General features: G+C 35.5%; 2 protein-coding genes across 2 annotated transcripts; one reads left to right on the top strand and one right to left on the bottom strand.

Annotated features, from left to right (window-relative positions):
* Nucleotides 1-731: 731 nt before the first annotated feature.
* Nucleotides 732-10,414, bottom strand: LOC144439493 (ribose-phosphate pyrophosphokinase 2). The gene is made up of 7 exons (XM_078128789.1): nt 10,231-10,414; nt 8,708-8,891; nt 6,599-6,697; nt 5,723-5,847; nt 5,022-5,195; nt 4,298-4,457; nt 732-3,762 (listed from the first exon to the last, which is right to left on the bottom strand). Exons 1-7 carry the CDS (start codon nt 10,350-10,352, stop codon nt 3,670-3,672), a joined length of 957 nt encoding a protein of 318 aa, XP_077984915.1. The 5' UTR covers nt 10,353-10,414; the 3' UTR covers nt 732-3,669.
* Nucleotides 10,415-10,721: 307 nt separating this feature from the next.
* LOC144438874 (ubiquitin-conjugating enzyme E2 K-like) lies at nt 10,722-15,246 on the top strand. Its single transcript, XM_078128084.1, has 5 exons — nt 10,722-10,868; nt 12,715-12,867; nt 13,433-13,615; nt 14,027-14,155; nt 14,827-15,246. The coding sequence occupies exons 1-5, from the start codon at nt 10,806-10,808 to the stop codon at nt 14,896-14,898; spliced, it is 600 nt and encodes a 199-aa protein (XP_077984210.1). The 5' UTR covers nt 10,722-10,805; the 3' UTR covers nt 14,899-15,246.
* The last annotated feature ends 3,014 nt before the right edge of the window (nt 15,247-18,260 follow it).

The raw sequence follows: 18,260 nt of genomic DNA, 5'->3' as shown, positions 1-18,260 counted from the left end.
TTGTTTTTTCATTGTCACGTTTCGTTGCATTTGATATAAGTGATCATGATGTAAGGAATCCTACATCTCTGTATCAAACCACAATTTATGGGATTACAAGATAATAAGTGTGTGAGAGAGATAGGAAAGGACAGGAACAGAGAGGGCACTGCACTTTGGTGATGGCAATAAATGTAAATGAGCAGAGGACACTGTACTTAGTGGTGATGACAATAACACAAAATGAACATAGAGGGCACTGTACCCAGTGGTGATGACAATAAATATAAATGAGCAGAGGGCACTGCACTCGGCGGTGATAGCAATACTACTAAATGAACTGAGAGGGCAGCGTAGCCAGTGGTGATGACAATAAATGTAAATGAGCAGAGGGCACTGCCGACAATAATACTAAATGAACTGAGAGGGCAGTGTACCCAGTGGTGATGACAATAAATGTAAATGAGCAGAGGGCACTGCACTCGGCGGTGACGACAATAATACTAAATGAACTGAGAGGGCAGTATAGCCACTGGTGGTGACAATAAATGTACATGAACAGTGAGGACACTGTACCCAGTGATGATGTCAATACTAACATTCACTACATATGACAAGATTGGTTTACAAAGGCTTTGATGAACATGATATCAACACCAAGGTGTCCTGCAGTTGAGAATACTGACTAATAAGTAACACCACATAACAGACAGAATAAGTACCATCTATCGTCTTTTTACAAAATACTTTATTTTCACAAAAAAGGGAGAAAATAAAAGGATTATAGCAACAAAGTTAAACTTACAGTTGAACATACTTAATTATTCTTAAAGGAGAGTAAAGGTGAAGCTAGTTGTGAGAACAAAAAAGAAGCTCCTAGCACACTTTATTACCCATAATACCTCTCAAGAACTGGACGTCCAGTTCAGTACATCACTTCTGAGCCAGATTTGCCAATTTTCATACCTCTACTCTGGAAATTGTGCTCAATGCAATGTTGATAAAAATACGACTTTCTGGACATTATTAACGTAAGAAATGCAGCTAAAATGAATTCTTCATCTTTGCTCCCCTTTAAACACAAAAACTCCACAAAATAATGCCATCAATATCAAGTGTTCTTATATTTGGAGAAATATAGTTGATAGCCATACAAATGTAACAAAGTGAAATAGCTACGGCAGTTGGAAATTGACAGTTTTGGGTACCATTCTGGGCATTTCAATAAAATAGTGTAAATTGGATCTTGAATTGTAAGCTGCCACTCCATCCAGTTTCCTTGACAACCTGAGACCATGATAAAGTGCATTTAATGTTTCTATATATGGCCAAAGTATCATATTAGATTCAATTTGTTGTCCAAGGCACTAGGATTCTTTGTAACATAAATATTTATGTAAATATACATAAAATCTGCAAACAGCTCCATGATTGTGGTGTGACTGTGGTGCTCAAAGAAAAAAAAAAAAAAAATACGACAAAAGCTTCAGTTGTTTTCAGTAATTTGGGGTTGGTCGAAACACTTTGAACATGATCTAAGAGGTCCGTCATAATAAAGTCCATCCAAGAGATTACCATCAGTATTTTTCTATGGCACAGGTCCTGTGATATATACATAGGGATAAAGGTTTGAGTTTAAAATTTGACCTTTCACCTTTAATTGATGTAATATCAAAAAAATGAGGATTACCTTCGATAAAATGGACGATGACACTGAATGAAATGTTTTTTTTTGTTTTCTTTAAAAACTGAGATACTTGAAATAGTTGGGATGTTTATAATGCCAGATAACATCACATATATCACCTCTCATTTGCGTGTCATCTTTAAATGTTTGAATGATGTCTTATCTTTGTGTGCAATATTTGAATGACACCTTTGTGCTAAGTTTGAATGAAATTTACATACTTATGTCAAAGATGGTATGGACGGTTGGATGCACAGGATAGACAGACAGGACCCAATCATGTATTCCTTCCAAGGCAATGCCCTTTTGGGCTTACAACAGACCAAAATAGAAAGATGAAGACTAGTCAGTGATGTGGCAGTTACTTAATGAAGGTAAGGAATCTTGCAAAGTGTAATATTTAGGAAAAGAAAAATCTTTCGATCAAGGCTTTCAAATTTAGTGATGAAAAGTAATACTCTAGTTAACTATGATAAACTTAGGATGCACACTGAATGACAAAAAACAATGATTTGGGCTCAGAATAAATAACTGGAAAGTTGGTGTTACAAGTTTTACATGACATTAATATAGTAATTCGGTGCAAAATATTACACATTCCTCTAAATCTCCTAGCAATAAAATACAGTTGGTGTAAAGACATTATTCATTACATGATACAACACTGACAAGAGAGTAGCATTTGCTCTGTAGATGTTAACAAATTTCAGTTCATCACAAAGTAACCACAGTTTTCAGGATTATTGTCGACTGCAGCAGATACCCTTGGTCTTAATGGCTTTTACTAGACTAAGTGTAGTTGCTGTAATTCTTGTTACCTGCAATAGCATTTCACTTCACATTTGAGGGTCAAAATAGAACAAGAACGTTGACTTATTCTCATGTGTGTCTAAAGCATGGAGAGGAAACCATGTTGTTACCCACACAATCTACAGAGCAAACACACTATCTCATTATTATGGGCACTGTATTAGTCTGTAAGATACGACCATGTTATCACTACCACCTGACTGGGCTCAACAACACGACGTATCTTACAGTCTAGCATCGTATAAACAGGTAAGCAATTTATCTTGTAATTGTCAAACGTAAAAATATAATCTTTTTGTAAACCCTGAATACATGAAAGCCTTAAAAATAAACTCTGATGGACATGTTAACATACGTAACAGAAAATTCTTCATCTTGAGTTCAAATTGCCATAAATAGTCCAAATCTGTGTTGTGCTGTTTTCTATGCAGTGTCGTTGCATTTTGTTCAGCTTTTACACAACTCTACACACTATAAACTTTACTTTTTATAATAGTTGCCATTGAAAAAAAACCCTTGGTTATAAAAAACCGTTACTAGAAAGTTCATAGTTGAACAAACCAATGTCTTACATTTTGTAAGTTTTACCACTCAAGGAATGTAGAAATAAATAAATTCCAAACTAAGAAAGGTCAACACGGAAAGATTCACAAATTAGTTTTTATCACGAATGTTAGATTTTAAATGTTCATAAAAATATCTAGTCACCATAGAAACAAATGTGATCATAAAAATATCTAGTTGCCATAGAAACAAATATGATCAAAGCCAATCAAGCTTCTTTCAATCCAAGACTGATGAAAAATACTGATAATTCATGTGTTTGTAATTGCTAGAATTTTGTCTAATACATTTTTAGAATTTACTGATGACAAATTCATCTGAGAATGGAATATTTGGATCTAGGAATTTTCGTGGGGACAAAACGTTAAACTCTTTTAATTTTAGAATACAGAAATGAACATTTGTATATCAGATTGTCTGATGTTGCAACAAACTGCAGTACTCTGTATAGCCAGCAAATATGGTAAAATCTACCCACAGAGAAACCTTTTCTCAATTCTGACAACGAGGGGGTACTTTCCGTGGGGGTGGGTTTGTACAGGATGGAGAGAGTGAGGTGACTGGTATTTATTGGTGACTTTTCCTTTATATGAAGGTTATAATGAGATATGTTAGCTGCTTGACATGTCTTACAATGGTACGTGACTAAAGAGATATGAGACAGACTCCCCGTTGTGCGTTCTCCTGATGGCTTCTGCAAGGATCATGGAAATATCAATTGTCTGGAAAAAAAATGACAATAATAATAAAGTAAAAAATTTGTAGACTCTGGGTTGAAAGATACATACATTTGCATTTGTGTTTATTTTTGAATGCTCATTTACTAAATAGGCCTTTCCAAAATTTGCCATGGTAGCGCTCTACTTCCTGTCTGTGTGTACTTGGTATAGGTTACTTGGTTAATCATAGAGCACTGCTGCTTTCCTCGATGTCCAAACAATATGAAAAACATCCCTGCTTTTTAATACACTTCTACAGAATACAAAGGGACAACTCTCTTTAAGAAATGGTACTATGAGGTGATGATACCCCCAATTTGAGTGAGGGCGCTGTATTCGTAATTTTCTGTTTGCAGTCTGGAATGGCCTATTACCACTAACTACTTTATCTTGACAAAATATACCTGGCATTTGACTGTTGCTATGGGCATGGTCATTGTTGCTGGGAATATTTTTGTACATTTCACTAGGGAGCACTTACTACAATAGTTCACTGGAGCTATTTACCTGGTGTTCAACATAACTGATTTGTACTTACTGTAATTTTACTGCAGTGTTTCATATGCTGGTCTTGAGGTATCGTATTCGTAACCACAACATTCTCCATCTGACTGTTATTAATTCGGGAAATGGCAGGTCCAGAGAAGATGCCATGGGTCAGAATAGCATAGACTTTGTCAGCACCAGCAGCTATTAATCTGTGAAATAAAAGAATAGCGCCAATGGCACTGAAGTTATCCGATCTGACAGTAAGCATATCAATAGAGAAGCAAAATGTTTTGTGACCGTGAAATCCTGAATAGTCACCATGGGTGACCTTTTTCTTGAGTTGTGTTTTCTGGTATGTTACACACACTGCTGGCAGAACGTTTTATCGTTTTCTAATACACCATAAACTATGTGCAACACACATTGGTTCATGTCCCTTTTGTGTGTTAACACAAACCTCTTACATTTAACATTTGTGTGTTAACACAAACCTCTTACATTTACCACACTAAACACTCTTGCAGTATTCGAACAGAAAACAGGTTGTCTTGCATGTTGCTAAAATTGAAATAAAACTCCTAATGGTACACACTGTAATAACTTACACGGTTAAAAATGGCAGGCCAACAAAAAAACAGATCAGGAAGTGAGGGGAATGTTTCCCAGGATTGAAAGAGGTAATTCCGGTATTTAGGAATTTGTTAATAAAGTGACTTTTATTATTATAAAATAATAATAATCAATCTAAATCAACACTATTTGACATTACTTACTTCTCTGTAGCAGTACAGATTGTGCCACATGTGTCGGCCATGTCATCTACTAAAATAGCTACACGGTCTTTAACATCGCCAACCAGCACCATACAGGCAACCTCATTGGCCTTTTTACGTTCCTTGTGGATCAAGGCAAAGTCTACATTGAGACGATCAGCAATTGAAGTCACTCTGAAAATAGAAAATACAATAAAATGAGTTTGCTAAATCTAAGGTACTGTAAAAGAAATGTATTTAAATATATCACACTTGCAGTATAGTATGTCAAGCCATCAACAACTTGTCATGTATTTTGTACTAAAGCTCCTGTACAAACTAGCCAGTCAGTTCACCAGTTAGGAATTCTCCTTTACATATGATGTATGACTTTTATATATATCATACTGTGCTGCTCTAGCACTCTCACGTTGTCAAGGCATTGTACATACCAGATACCTGGACCATGCCTGGACCTGGGAAATCTAGAGTTGGCTTATTACACCAACTGTCATTGTTTTCATCAAAGCACATTACTGTAATTGCATTATCTCAAGGGAACTGCTAAAACAGACATGACATCATTACTGACAGACTATTGACATCCAAAACAAAGGACAATGTATACTGAAATACAGGGGTCCTTTCATGGCAAACACTGTAATAACAGTATATGTTCTATAGTAGTCATAAGGTCATCTTTAACAACAAACAAATCTTACCTTTTAGCTCCACCAGCATCTGGAGATACAATACAGCTATTTTTCCACTCTGGGATGTGTTCCTTAATCCATTTGAGGACTGCTGGTTCAGCATACAGATTATCAACCGGAATATCAAAGAAACCCTGAAAAGATTCCAACCAAAATTTTAACATTAAATATTTATCATATTAGTATGATCAAGACACCCGAAATCAGAAGTTAAAAAGAGGCAAGCGTGAAAGGTCAATATATATATATAATTTAATTTATAATTTTATAGTACATATATATTGCTTCACTAAATGTTTATTGCTCCCCTAAAAAAATGACAAGCTAGACAAACATGAATTACTCAAAAAATTTTATACTATGTATTACATCTCATTAAACTATATATAGAAACTTAATTTGCACAATATTGAGCATCTACTTGAAGGGAGGCATATATTTTAATCTTCTGACAAAGGACCATACTGTTAATTGTGTGACATATGTATAGTATCATGATTTATTGAAAGCAAATGAATTGCACTAGCATTGGTTGGTAAAATTCATATTAAGAGGTATATCTGGAGGGTTCAACGGAAATGACAAAAATACATAAACCAACAAGTAAATGATAGCATTGTAATAAAGAGAATGTTTAATGTCACATCAAAGATAAACATAGTGACACTGACATGCCATTAATTTTGAATAAAAGTTGATTACTCCATGGACAAACATGTTTGAACTGAGATGCGTTCATGAAAATGCATAAACTCTAAATTTACTGTCAGTAAAATGAAAAATGATGCTATTAACAGAACACACCATACATTCTTCTAATGCTATATGACCACATCAAAATATTTGCCCATTAACTTCAAAGATAAAACAATAAACTGTTCTTACCTGTATCTGAGAAGCATGTAAATCCATGGTAATAATGTGGTCAGCACCAGCAACAGACAACATGTTAGCCACCAACTTGGCTGAAATGGGTGCACGACTCTGTAACATAGACAATAAACATGTTAGCCACAACTTGACAACTTGGCTAAAATGGGTGCATGATGATGTAACACAGACAATAAACATGTTAGCCACAACTTGACAACTTGGCTAAAATGGGTGCATGATGCTGTAACACACACACAAAACATTCACCGAAACATCCAAAGAGTTTTTGTACAGCTTTTCTGGATATAAATAAAGTTGAACACATGTGGAAAACTGAGGGTTCAAGCACAGAGAAGACAATGGATCTAAAAAGGTGAGGATATCAAACTTATTTATCTATTGCACTTATTTCAAGAGGGTTGTCCTTTCAACAGTAAGACTGCTCTCACAGGGAGCCCTCTAAAATTGCTTGTATTGACACTGATAGTGAATGAGATCAGCATCACACAAAATTGTAACTAAAGGATTTTTTTTATAATTTCCTGACAAATGTTCATCGTAGTATACTACAATGAGCTATTGTCATAGAAAATTATAAAAATTATGCTAACAATATGTTGATGAAAAATGAGAATTATTTCAAGAAATTCTTTGACTTTGGAAGTAGAAATTTTCATTTGTATGTATGAACCCAGATCCATGAACCTTCACTCTCATTTCATTTTCTCGGTTTCAGTTTTTCATTGTACAGTGATAAAGAGACTGAATTTGTGTGAAAGACGTTGTTTTCGCTTATGTAACGACTAGATACAATTGTAACTACAGTTAGTCATTACATAAGCAGAAATGATGAATCTAAGTTTGAGCATCAAAATGTTTGAACCTTTCTGGATTAAATCATCACAAAAGACAAATGTACCTGTACACACAGACAAAATAATTCAATGGCTTAATTATTTTTACTTATGAAAAGTTATAAACAATACATTGCAATATACAAGTGCAATCTCATTATATGCAAACACAGTGGATGGCTATTTATTCAGTACTTGCATTAACTTTGTTTTGTGCTTGAACTGTCCTTTGTATTTCATGTACATGTTTTGTTCTTTGTCATAGAGACACAAAACAAAGGGAATGGTAATAGTACATAAATAGCTATCCACTGCATTCAATTTTAATCAGATTCAATACTGTAACTGAGTGGCCAATTTAGGAGGAACGTTGTCTTTTTTTTTTTTTTTTAGCTTTCTATTGTATGCTTGCTTTCCCAATAATCTATTGTGTTTTAACCTAACTAAACATATCAAACCTAAAGATTAACCCAGACTAGGCTATCTGGTTTGTCAATGTTGTTTGTCAGAACTATCAAGCCAGTCTGTCAACTCAGATAGCCTAATCTTTAGGCTACCACCAGGTATGTAATATAGGCAGTTTACTTGCATTTCCAGGCCTCTGGCCCATTTGCAAAGAAGTTACACCTTCAGAAATTTTAAATCTACATGTAGACTATTAATTACAGAATATACACGAGTTGAATGTACAATGTAAATGTATAGATAAAACTGCATAATTTCAAATAAAGTGTTTATGTATGCAGACTTGGCAGCTATTAGACAAAATCCCTTTGTTTTCAAGTTGATATACATACAATGTATCTACATGTAAGACTTAGGCCAAGACTCAGATATGTACTATATCTAAACTTGAAAACATAAACAGTGAACATTTGGAAACGTAATCTCTTTGATGATTCCAACAAAATACTGTAAACCTAGATATTTTCGCTAGTACAAAATTTTGCAATTTGAGAGTCTTCAGCAAGTTCTCAAAGACTAGTTTTCACTAAATAACCAGACTGGTACATTGTGTTCATGTACAAGAAAGAGGGCATTTTAGTCACGAAAATTTCCAGGATTATACCTTTTCTATGACTATCTAGATTTGATGTATTGTATTGTATATATGGTAATATATACATTCATGGAAAAGATTAATTTGAGGAGTGTTTATCATCAAGTATTAAGTATTTACAACGGTCATGGAGGTATAAAGGTTCTCTTACACCTCTTTGCAAGGAAGATGTTACAAAATAATTAAAATGGTGTATATCATTCTTACTTTATCCTTCTTGTCTTGTCTTGCGTAGGGGAAGAGCGCTATGACGGCAGTAACACGGGCGGCTGATGCAATCTTACAAGCGTTGATCATAATTAACAACTCCATCAAGTTGTCATTGATATCACCACACCCACTCTGACAAATATAAACATCTTCACCACGTACACTTTCACCAATCTCAACACTGTAAATTAAAATAGGCATCAAAATATTATTCACCTAAATAAGTAACAGAAAGAGTTTACTTTTTTTTACTCTGATGTTGATGTAGAATCATCCTCAAACTGAGGTTCTGATGATCCAATCTATATTGTAACTCTCTTGTTGTTTTATGCGGCTATGAAGTGGCCATATGGATGAGAATTGGGTAATTATTTTGGATTTTTAATTTATAAAACAATTTTATCATGGCTTCCTACTTGAAAAATACATGTGAAACAATACTGACAAAGTCTTGTTTGTAACTCAATACATTGAAAAAAAAGCTAAGATATGCGTAAAAAGTTTGTTATTGAACTAAATATTTCAGCTACCCAGATTGCACAATACTTTTGAAAGTCAAGTTTCTGTTTTCTACCAAAGTCTAAATATGTATGTGTATAATGCTTTGAAACTGAGGCATGTTGATATCACAATGTTTTAAAATTGGCAAAAAAATTGAATGTACATTCAAAAATACCCAACAACTTTGAACTGATGTGATAAATGATAAAGGTCAGACAAACTAAAGTAACAATCTCCATCTCAAAAGTTCAAATATACACTACAATAAAAGAAGCTCTTAACTTCACTTTTACCGCCATTGGCACAGTTTGAGTAAACAACAAAATTACAAGAACTTTCATTTTGTTTTCACTGTGATAAGTTGCACGGGTAACATCTAGGAATCTAATTTTTCATTTAAAGTAATTATTGTTCCAAAGTACATGGCAGACTTAAATCTCAAATAGATGTGAATGTAATACGCACAAAACGTTTATAAAATTCAAGATTTCGCGGGAAAATGCGTGTGTCATGACGTCACACTCGAGTCTACAATAACACGACATATTTCAATACAAAACGCGAGAAAATTAGAAGGGAATGAATATCCATATCCCAGGTGAAAATCTAAAAACAGAAAATGCCATCTCCACTGTTTTGAAGTGCTAACTGTAGCACATTAATGTCAGTCACTAGTACATTTTCCATACGAAGCCATATCTTTGAAAATGAAATAAACTTTTTTTAGTTCAAAAAGGACATATGGATAATGTACACTAGATGCATGCCCATGTGCGATTGAAACGAACACGTAAAAACGTACAGTTTGTTTCCTCTTTTATTGGCCATTTCCAGAATATGCACCAGCAGAAAGTAACTCAGACAGTACCGAATAGTCGGTATCTATGTAATGTGGAAAGTTTTTTTTTTCAAACACTGGGGGTCCAATCAACGATGGAGTCGACAAAATACACAGTACACACATCAATGAAATGTGACAGCGGCGAAGCGATCACATGGCGCGCTAATTTTGTACTCACCACGTCTCTTGGTTACTAAATTTCTTCGTCACTACCTTACTCAAATCGATTCCCAGACGATCAGCAATCTTCTGCGCCAAATCAGGATGTGAACTTCCACTGAACAGCTTGATGTTTGGCATTTTTGCAGCTGTTTTAAGTTTGACTTCAGTTGCCTCCAGATTGCGCGACTGTGTCCACTTTGTAAATTTGCTTGAGAATGACCTCTCAGTCGTTTGACCCTGCTGCATGAGCATGCGTGTACTTTCAGCCTTGCTCACTCGGATAATTTTATTCAACAAAAATAACTGATATTTGTAACGTAATAGTTGACTTACCTAGATATAGTTATGGAAGCATCAAGAAAAATTATCAAATTTTATTTTAGATACAGCTTTCAGGGATACCGAAGAAAAATCATTTTGATAGTATGTACATACAGTTCGATCGAGGGTTAGAGCGCCACCTATATTGAAAACCCTTTCTACTTATACGCATGCGTTGTCTGATATTCAGGGTTGACGAAAGTTGTGAATGTGAGACGGAACAGAAAACTTTGAAATAGTGTGTAGTTGAACGGAAGAAAATTAATAGTCATGTCAAATATAGCCGCTGCTAGAATACAACGAGAATTTAAAGAAGTTGTAAAATGTGACGAGGTAGGTGTGGATGTAATCAAATACATCAGCCTCAGCGTCGAATCCAAGGACCCACTTCGAGGCGTCATAACACCCAGAATCACCCCAAAATTTCATGTTTAGATGAGCTGTTGTGACGATGTTGTCCCATCGCTCATGTACGAGTAAAAATGCCCTTGAGATATTGTATTTATAGGTAATATTGCAATCAGATCGCTCCTCCCAAAAATGTGTAGGTTGATGTCTCACGGGTTATAGTGACATATGATAACACATAACCTTCCAGTTGTAATATTTGCATAATGTAGTTTGTTTTTATTTATGGAGAGAGCCATGTGGCGAAAATCTCTCGACCACTGATAGGGGAGAACTGCAAATATTACATACAAGCAAGGTAATGAAACAGAAAAATAATCCGGGTGATTAGTTTTGAGAGAAGCCATTTTAATTGTGCCTGTTCATATCTGAGCAGTTTTACCAATCTCTCGCTGCAGTCTTGGGAAAGTGTACAACTTTCTACCTGTTACAATGCAAACTGTAAAATCTTATGTCATTATTTAATGATTATGTATTAACCACACTTTATTTCACAGTTGGCTATGTTAGGTAGGGGTATCATTTTTATGATACTCAACACCAAGAATTTGTTAGTACATGTATGCAGATTTAAGAATTCAACAACCTTGTCACCTTCAAAATCCCATTTCAGAATGTACAGCTAAAGGTTGATGTTATTGAACATTCAGGAACTAAGTAGCATGTGTGTATGTAATGCTATATGCGATGTTGCCATTTGAACAACCCCCAAACTCCTAGCATTGTACATGCTATATGTTCTTGTACAGATAATTGCCTTTGGAAAGATGTGAACAGAATTTATTTTTTAATAGAAACTTGTAATTCTGTATGGTATAGACCTGGTGACTGTGCTTATTATCAACATCCTATCGTGTGACAGATTGTAACACCTTTTGTGCCTTGACATGATAGGATGTTTTCAATTGACATTTCAAACTGTAAATCAGGTTTTTGTGCATTTGGTTGTATAACATGTTTATTTGTTCCATGTGAGTTCAATTTGGTTGTGCCAAATTCAAAACATGGACTCTCACAAGTTGTTTGGGTGTAAAACCAATATTTTTTCAGTAGAACATAGCATAGCATTCTGTAGTTTAGGACCTTTCTAAAATGTGTTTGTAGATTTTGACTGTGTCCATTTTACAGTCACTAAGACATGTACCCAGTAGTTCTGTATTCAGTCTGAAAATTAGATTACAATTTCACATGGAAAGGACTCAACCCACTGAGATACTGACAAGGTAGTAATGAGATATGATAACATCACCAGTGTGCTCTCTCATGACAGCCAAAGTTTGTTGTTGTGGGGCAGTATCATAAAAACTGGGATTCTTGTGAGTCACCACATAGTAAGAGATAGAGGAACACCAAATTGTGTGCATCAGTGGCATGTCAAATGGTAGAAGGCAAAGTGAACATGACTCAGAAAATGTTCTCATTGTCATTGGCTGATCCTGTCTCTTTAGGCAGATTCATAAGTATTCACATCATGTGAGAACACTACAGGCATCATCTAGCACAGCAGGTAGATTTCAAACCAAGTGAGAATTTGTAACCTTTACTGGCTGATGCTTTCTTAAAGTAAAAGATTCTAAGCATTTGTCATGAGGACTTTGTTGATGTCCACCACCAGCTCATAGGCCCCTAAGCAAAGCATACTTGTACAGAGTATGATATGTGTGTGTCAGTGTGTCATGACTTGATTTACTATCGATGTCATCACTAGAGGGCATGGTTTTCTGATTTTTTCCCTTCCTGAATTAAAGGAGTTCTTCACTTTATTCTACAGGCTGCCAAATATGCCATTAAAGTTGAAATGGTTGATTCCAAATACAATGAGTTGAAAGGAGAAATTGCTGGTCCTCCAGACACACCATATGAAGGTGGAAAATTTGAATTAGAAATAAAAATACCTGAAACCTACCCATTCAATCCACCAAAGGTAAAAATGTATTATTTTACATTTTACAGTGTGTGTTTGCGTGCATGCGTGTGTGCGTGCATGCATGCGTGTGTGTGTGTGTGTGTGTGTTATGCATCAAATAGCAAGGTAGTGATCTTCCTTAACAAGGTAACAACTTTACAAGGGTGCTAAGCCTTCATGTAGTTTTGCAACACGCTCCTAAAATATGAAAATCACATTTCAAAGCACTTAAGTGACTGTCAAAATGTACCAAAACAATCACATTTAATATACAATGTACTAGTTTATTTCTGACTCCCTTATATCAAGATTCTACATTCAGAGGGTGACACCCCCTGCCCTTGTTTTAAATCAGTGGTTACTGAAGTGTTCATTGTAAGTTCTCAATGCAGTGCTATATATACACACCAGTGATCACTGTAATGTCATTACATATTTACCCTAATATGCACATTTTTCTTATGAATTTAGTAACTCAGTCTGATATCTTGAATCAGATCTTGTTCATCATAAGATGAACATGATGTATTTATCATAATAATCCTAATTTGACAAATGATTTGAATAATTATTATAATTACAGGTTAGATTTGTGACAAGAATTTGGCATCCCAATATCAGTTCAAAGACAGGTGCCATCTGCTTGGACATCTTACGTGACCAGTGGGCAGCAGCCATGACATTACGTACAGTGTTGTTATCATTACAAGCATTGCTGGCAGCAGCAGAACCTGATGATCCACAGGATGCGGTCGTCGCAAAACAGGTATGTGTATGTGTGTGTGTGTGTGTGTGTGTGTGTGTGTGTGTGTGTGTGTGTGTGTGTGTGTGTGTGTGTGTGTGTGTGTGTGTGTGTGTGTGTGTGTGTGTGTGTGTGTGTGTGTGTGTGTGTGTGTGTGTGTGTGTGTGTGTGTGCGTGTGCGTGTGCGTACGTGCATGCGTGCGTGTGTGTGTGTGTGTGTAATTGAAAATGGTGCATTAGATTCCTAGTAGTACGGTAGTTGTAAATACATTATATCATGTGGTAAAGATTCAGTTCTCCCCACTGCTACCAAGCTGTGTCATCATGGGGCAGTGTATATAATAAAGTTGTCCTCACTGCTAAGTAGACTTACAACAGTTCAGAAACTTATCAAAGATTTTGTTTTTAATCAATCTTTTCTTGATATGTTGACAGTACAAAGCTAATCCACTAGCATTTCAAGAAACAGCAAAACATTGGGCACATGTATATGCAGGGGCACCCAGGGCCAATTCATCACTTGAAGAAAAACTTAGGCAACTCAGAGATATGGGTTTTAATGAGGTAAGCTGTGGTGTCAAAATGAAGGAAACATAGGTTTCCCTTCCACTGTCTATGATAGCATTCATATCAAGTGTAAAAGTATACTGTTTCAATTGGTTTATTTACAAGCCTAGCATGTGGTTTTTCTAATGTGGTCAATTAGCAAATGAAACAGTATACTTGTACACTTGATATGGATGCTATAAATGATTGTGGTACATACAGAAAATGTTTTACTTTGATGCTATAGGTTGTAAATTGAAATTATCAATAACAACACTCACAATCTTGGCATTTCTTTGAACAGACTACTAAACTGTGTAGAAAGACGCAAGACTACTTATTTATCAATATTTTACACATATTGATTGCACAGACTTTGTTTAAAAGAACTGTAACATACAGGTTGTTGTTATAAAAATCATAAGTAGTTCTTAGAGAGTAGTTAAATTAATATATTTTTAGATTTACACGCGTAGAATTACTGTCAGGTCGAAATGTGACTACCGGTTGATAATGTGTGTCCTTGTCACTGTTACTTACACCTACGTTTTTTTCAAGTTGATTGTGAATGATGGAATGACTCTGCCAGATTTCCTGATAACAATAATACCTATATCCTGCTGCAGTTAAATATGTGATGGCTATAAACTAGTTGTAATTAATCTGGATATTTTTTTCTCATTTGGAAGGGTCCATCAAGGGAAGCCTTGTCCATGTATGACTGGGACCTGGAGAAAGCAATTGAGCACCTTATGAGCTGAAGATGACCATTTCATTGACTGTATAGCCCAGCCTTTATGTGTACATAGACAAGATGGAATCATGCCCCTATCTTTACTACGATAGTCAGTATACTAGAATTGCTCATTCACATTGAACTCAGCTCCAAGTATAAACGCCAATGATGACAATCTGTTTAGATATTGTAAAATAGATCGGAGACAGTATACTTTTTGTCATCATCTGTGTACTTTATTATCAGTACACCATATTTTTAAAAGTGGAAGGAACTATTTTTCTTTTTTTTCTTCTTTTTTTCAATAATTGGCTTCTGAAGTTTAATTGTATGTAATGAAGTGACGATTGATATTGATTGTAAATAAACCACTCTGTAGGAAGATGTCAGTGTCTTGTCATCATTTCATTACTGTGCTTTGAGAGCAGAGATATTTTGCAACATAGTTTCAATGAAAGTCAACCTACCTGCAACGTCTACAATTAAAATCCTTCTACCTGCAAAATTTCCACAGTTGTTATTGTATCAGATATTAGTGGCAATTTACAGTCTGTATCCTTGTGCTGTGCGCCCTCATCTATCACATAGGGCTAAGGCAATGCTTCGCGTTAACACCGAGCGCCGTCCTTAACATTTCAACGAAAGGTTAGCCCTGTGTGATAGATGAGGGCGCACAGTACAAGGGTATTCAAGTACAAGTATGGAGTAGATATCAGTACATACAAAACAACCCAAGATTTAGCGATGCAAAGCTCCGAGGACTGTAAGAGTCTAACTGAGAACAAGTGTCAGTTGAATCTACCCAAAATAAACTTCTAAACCATGCTTTGACTTTTCAACCTTTCTTAATGTTATCAACTGACTGAGAACCAGATATCCCTGTAAAAATGTGTGTTTGAAGCTGAACTTCAAATGTGTCACAGTGTGCAATTTGTTGGCAGATGTTTCAAATGAAAGAATTCTGTATGGCCACACCAACGTACAATGAGCAACGGACAAGCATTGATGAGTGGAACTTGTTGTTAGCAGGTACTTTTAGCACACTGTCGGACAGGCTAACTCAGAAACTTGTTCAAATTTAGTCATATTTACTAAATAACCCAAAACAAACACTATGCAAGTATCTTTGTTTATCCTATATTCTCAGGTGTCGGCTTTCTTGACATCTTAAAAGAGAGTAATAGAGGCGAGGTTGATTTTATTATAGCTGGATTTCTTTTTAGGGAACCCAAAAAAGTGCACCTTGGTGTTTATGTAATGACTGATGAATGTCATTCATTTTCACCAAGCCTGCATCGTGCAACCTCTCTGAAGTAGAGTTAGAAACATTGGCAAATCTGACTTCAACGAGGTCTGCTGTACACTGCCAAGGCATTCTGGGAAACAAAGTGAGAACTCCTAGTGCCTCGACCTAAAGTAATATTTGAAGAGGATAATTTTCAACACTTGTACAAAGTTGATACAGAACAAGGGACATAGACAAAATGCATCATTTGGCAGTTTACATCACTTCTTAATGAATGGTAGCCATATTTGGTGTATAATTCCACTTGAACAGTAGCTCAGGAACAAAAAGACATGGGCACTTCATTAAAGTATCTACCCATACGTTATGAGGCATGGCCTTTTGGTTATTATCTTCAGATTTGATCCTGACCTTCATCTGGATCAAAATTTATCAAAAACATATATTTACAAATGTAATCGACCAATCACTCAGAAATAAATGTGTGTGTGTGTGGGGGGGGGGGGGGGGAGGCAGAGGGGTGTTGTGTGTACTATGAAGACTTGTGTGAGCTAATTCTATCTGCTGAGAATGGTAGCTCAAACAATGAAAATTAATGTAGTAATGTTGGCAAGTTTTTGATGCACCAGACAATGTCTTATTTCAACTTGACTGGTTTTATTTGTAAATTAGATATATAGACTGACTGTCCTTCAATATAGTTATTTATTTATTTTACTCTGACAGTGTTGTTGTAACTGTTTATGTATGCATGTATTTTGTGTGACCAACCTTGGAGAAAGATAACTAAACTTTACAATGTTACTTATTGGCGGTTATGCTGATTTAATATTTTTTCATTTGAGTACACAAACCAAGATGTACATGTAACCCTGAATGTGACTCTATTTTGACACAAGGTAAACATCAACTTAAAGTTACAATTTGCAGAAAATACTGAAATAATCATTGACATGAACAGACTACATATGAAGGGTACAGAAATCATAACAAAATTTTAAATATTGAAAATGTTCAAAGCTTTGCTGTCGACTACTTTTGTGTTCTTTATCCATTTATATGTAATGACTTGGTTTCTGTAACTCTATGTAATTACACCCTATATATAGGGTGTCAGGCTTTAATGACTTGGTTTGTGTAACTCTATGTAATTACACCCCAACTATAGGGTGTCAGGCTTTAATGACTTGGTTTGTGTAACTCTATGTAATTACACCCTAAATATAGGGTATCAGGCTTTAATGACTTGGTTTGTGTAACTCTATGTAATTACACCCTAAATATAGGGTATCAGGCTTTAATGACTTGGTTTGTGTAACTCTATGTAATTACACCCTAAATATAGGGTATCAGGCTTTAATGACTTGGTTTGTGTAACTCTATGTAATTACACCCTAAATATAGGGCATCAGGCTTTAATGACTTGGTTTCTGTAACTCTATGTAATCACACCCTATGTATAGGGTATCAGGCTTTAATGACTTGGTTTGTGTAACTCTATGTAATTACACCCTATATATAGGGTATCAGGCTTTAATGACTTGGTTTGTGTAACTCTATGTAATTACACCCCAACTATAGGGTGTCAGGCTTTAATGACTTGGTTTCTGTAACTCTATGTAATTACACCCTATATATAGGGTATCAGGCTTTAATGACTTGGTTTGTGTAACTCTATGTAATTACACCCCAACTATAGGGTGTCAGGCTTTAATGACTTGGTTTCTGTAACTCTATCTAATTACACCCTATATATAGGGTACCAGGCTTTAATGACTTGGTTTCTGTAACTCTATGTAATTACACCCCAACTATAGGGTGTCAGGCTTTAATGACTTGGTTTGTGTAACTCTATGTAATTACACCCTAAATATAGGGTATCAGGCTTTAATGACTTGGTTTCTGTAACTCTATGTAATTACACCCTAAATATAGGGTATCAGACTTTAATGACTTGCTTTCTGTAACTATGTAATTACATCCTAAATATAGGGTATCAGGCTTTAATGACTTGGTTTCTGTAACTCTATGTAATTACACCCTAAATATAGGGTGTCAGGCTCTAAAGGGTTATACTGTCATGTCATACTAGTAGCAGTGAGAAGACCTTTCCGTGATCTAATTTACACATGTACTTGGTT

This window comes from Glandiceps talaboti, chromosome 8, assembly GCF_964340395.1.
Source record: "Glandiceps talaboti chromosome 8, keGlaTala1.1, whole genome shotgun sequence".
NCBI classification, from domain to species: domain Eukaryota; kingdom Metazoa; phylum Hemichordata; class Enteropneusta; family Spengelidae; genus Glandiceps; species Glandiceps talaboti.
This window is presented reverse-complemented; position numbering and strand designations above follow the sequence as displayed.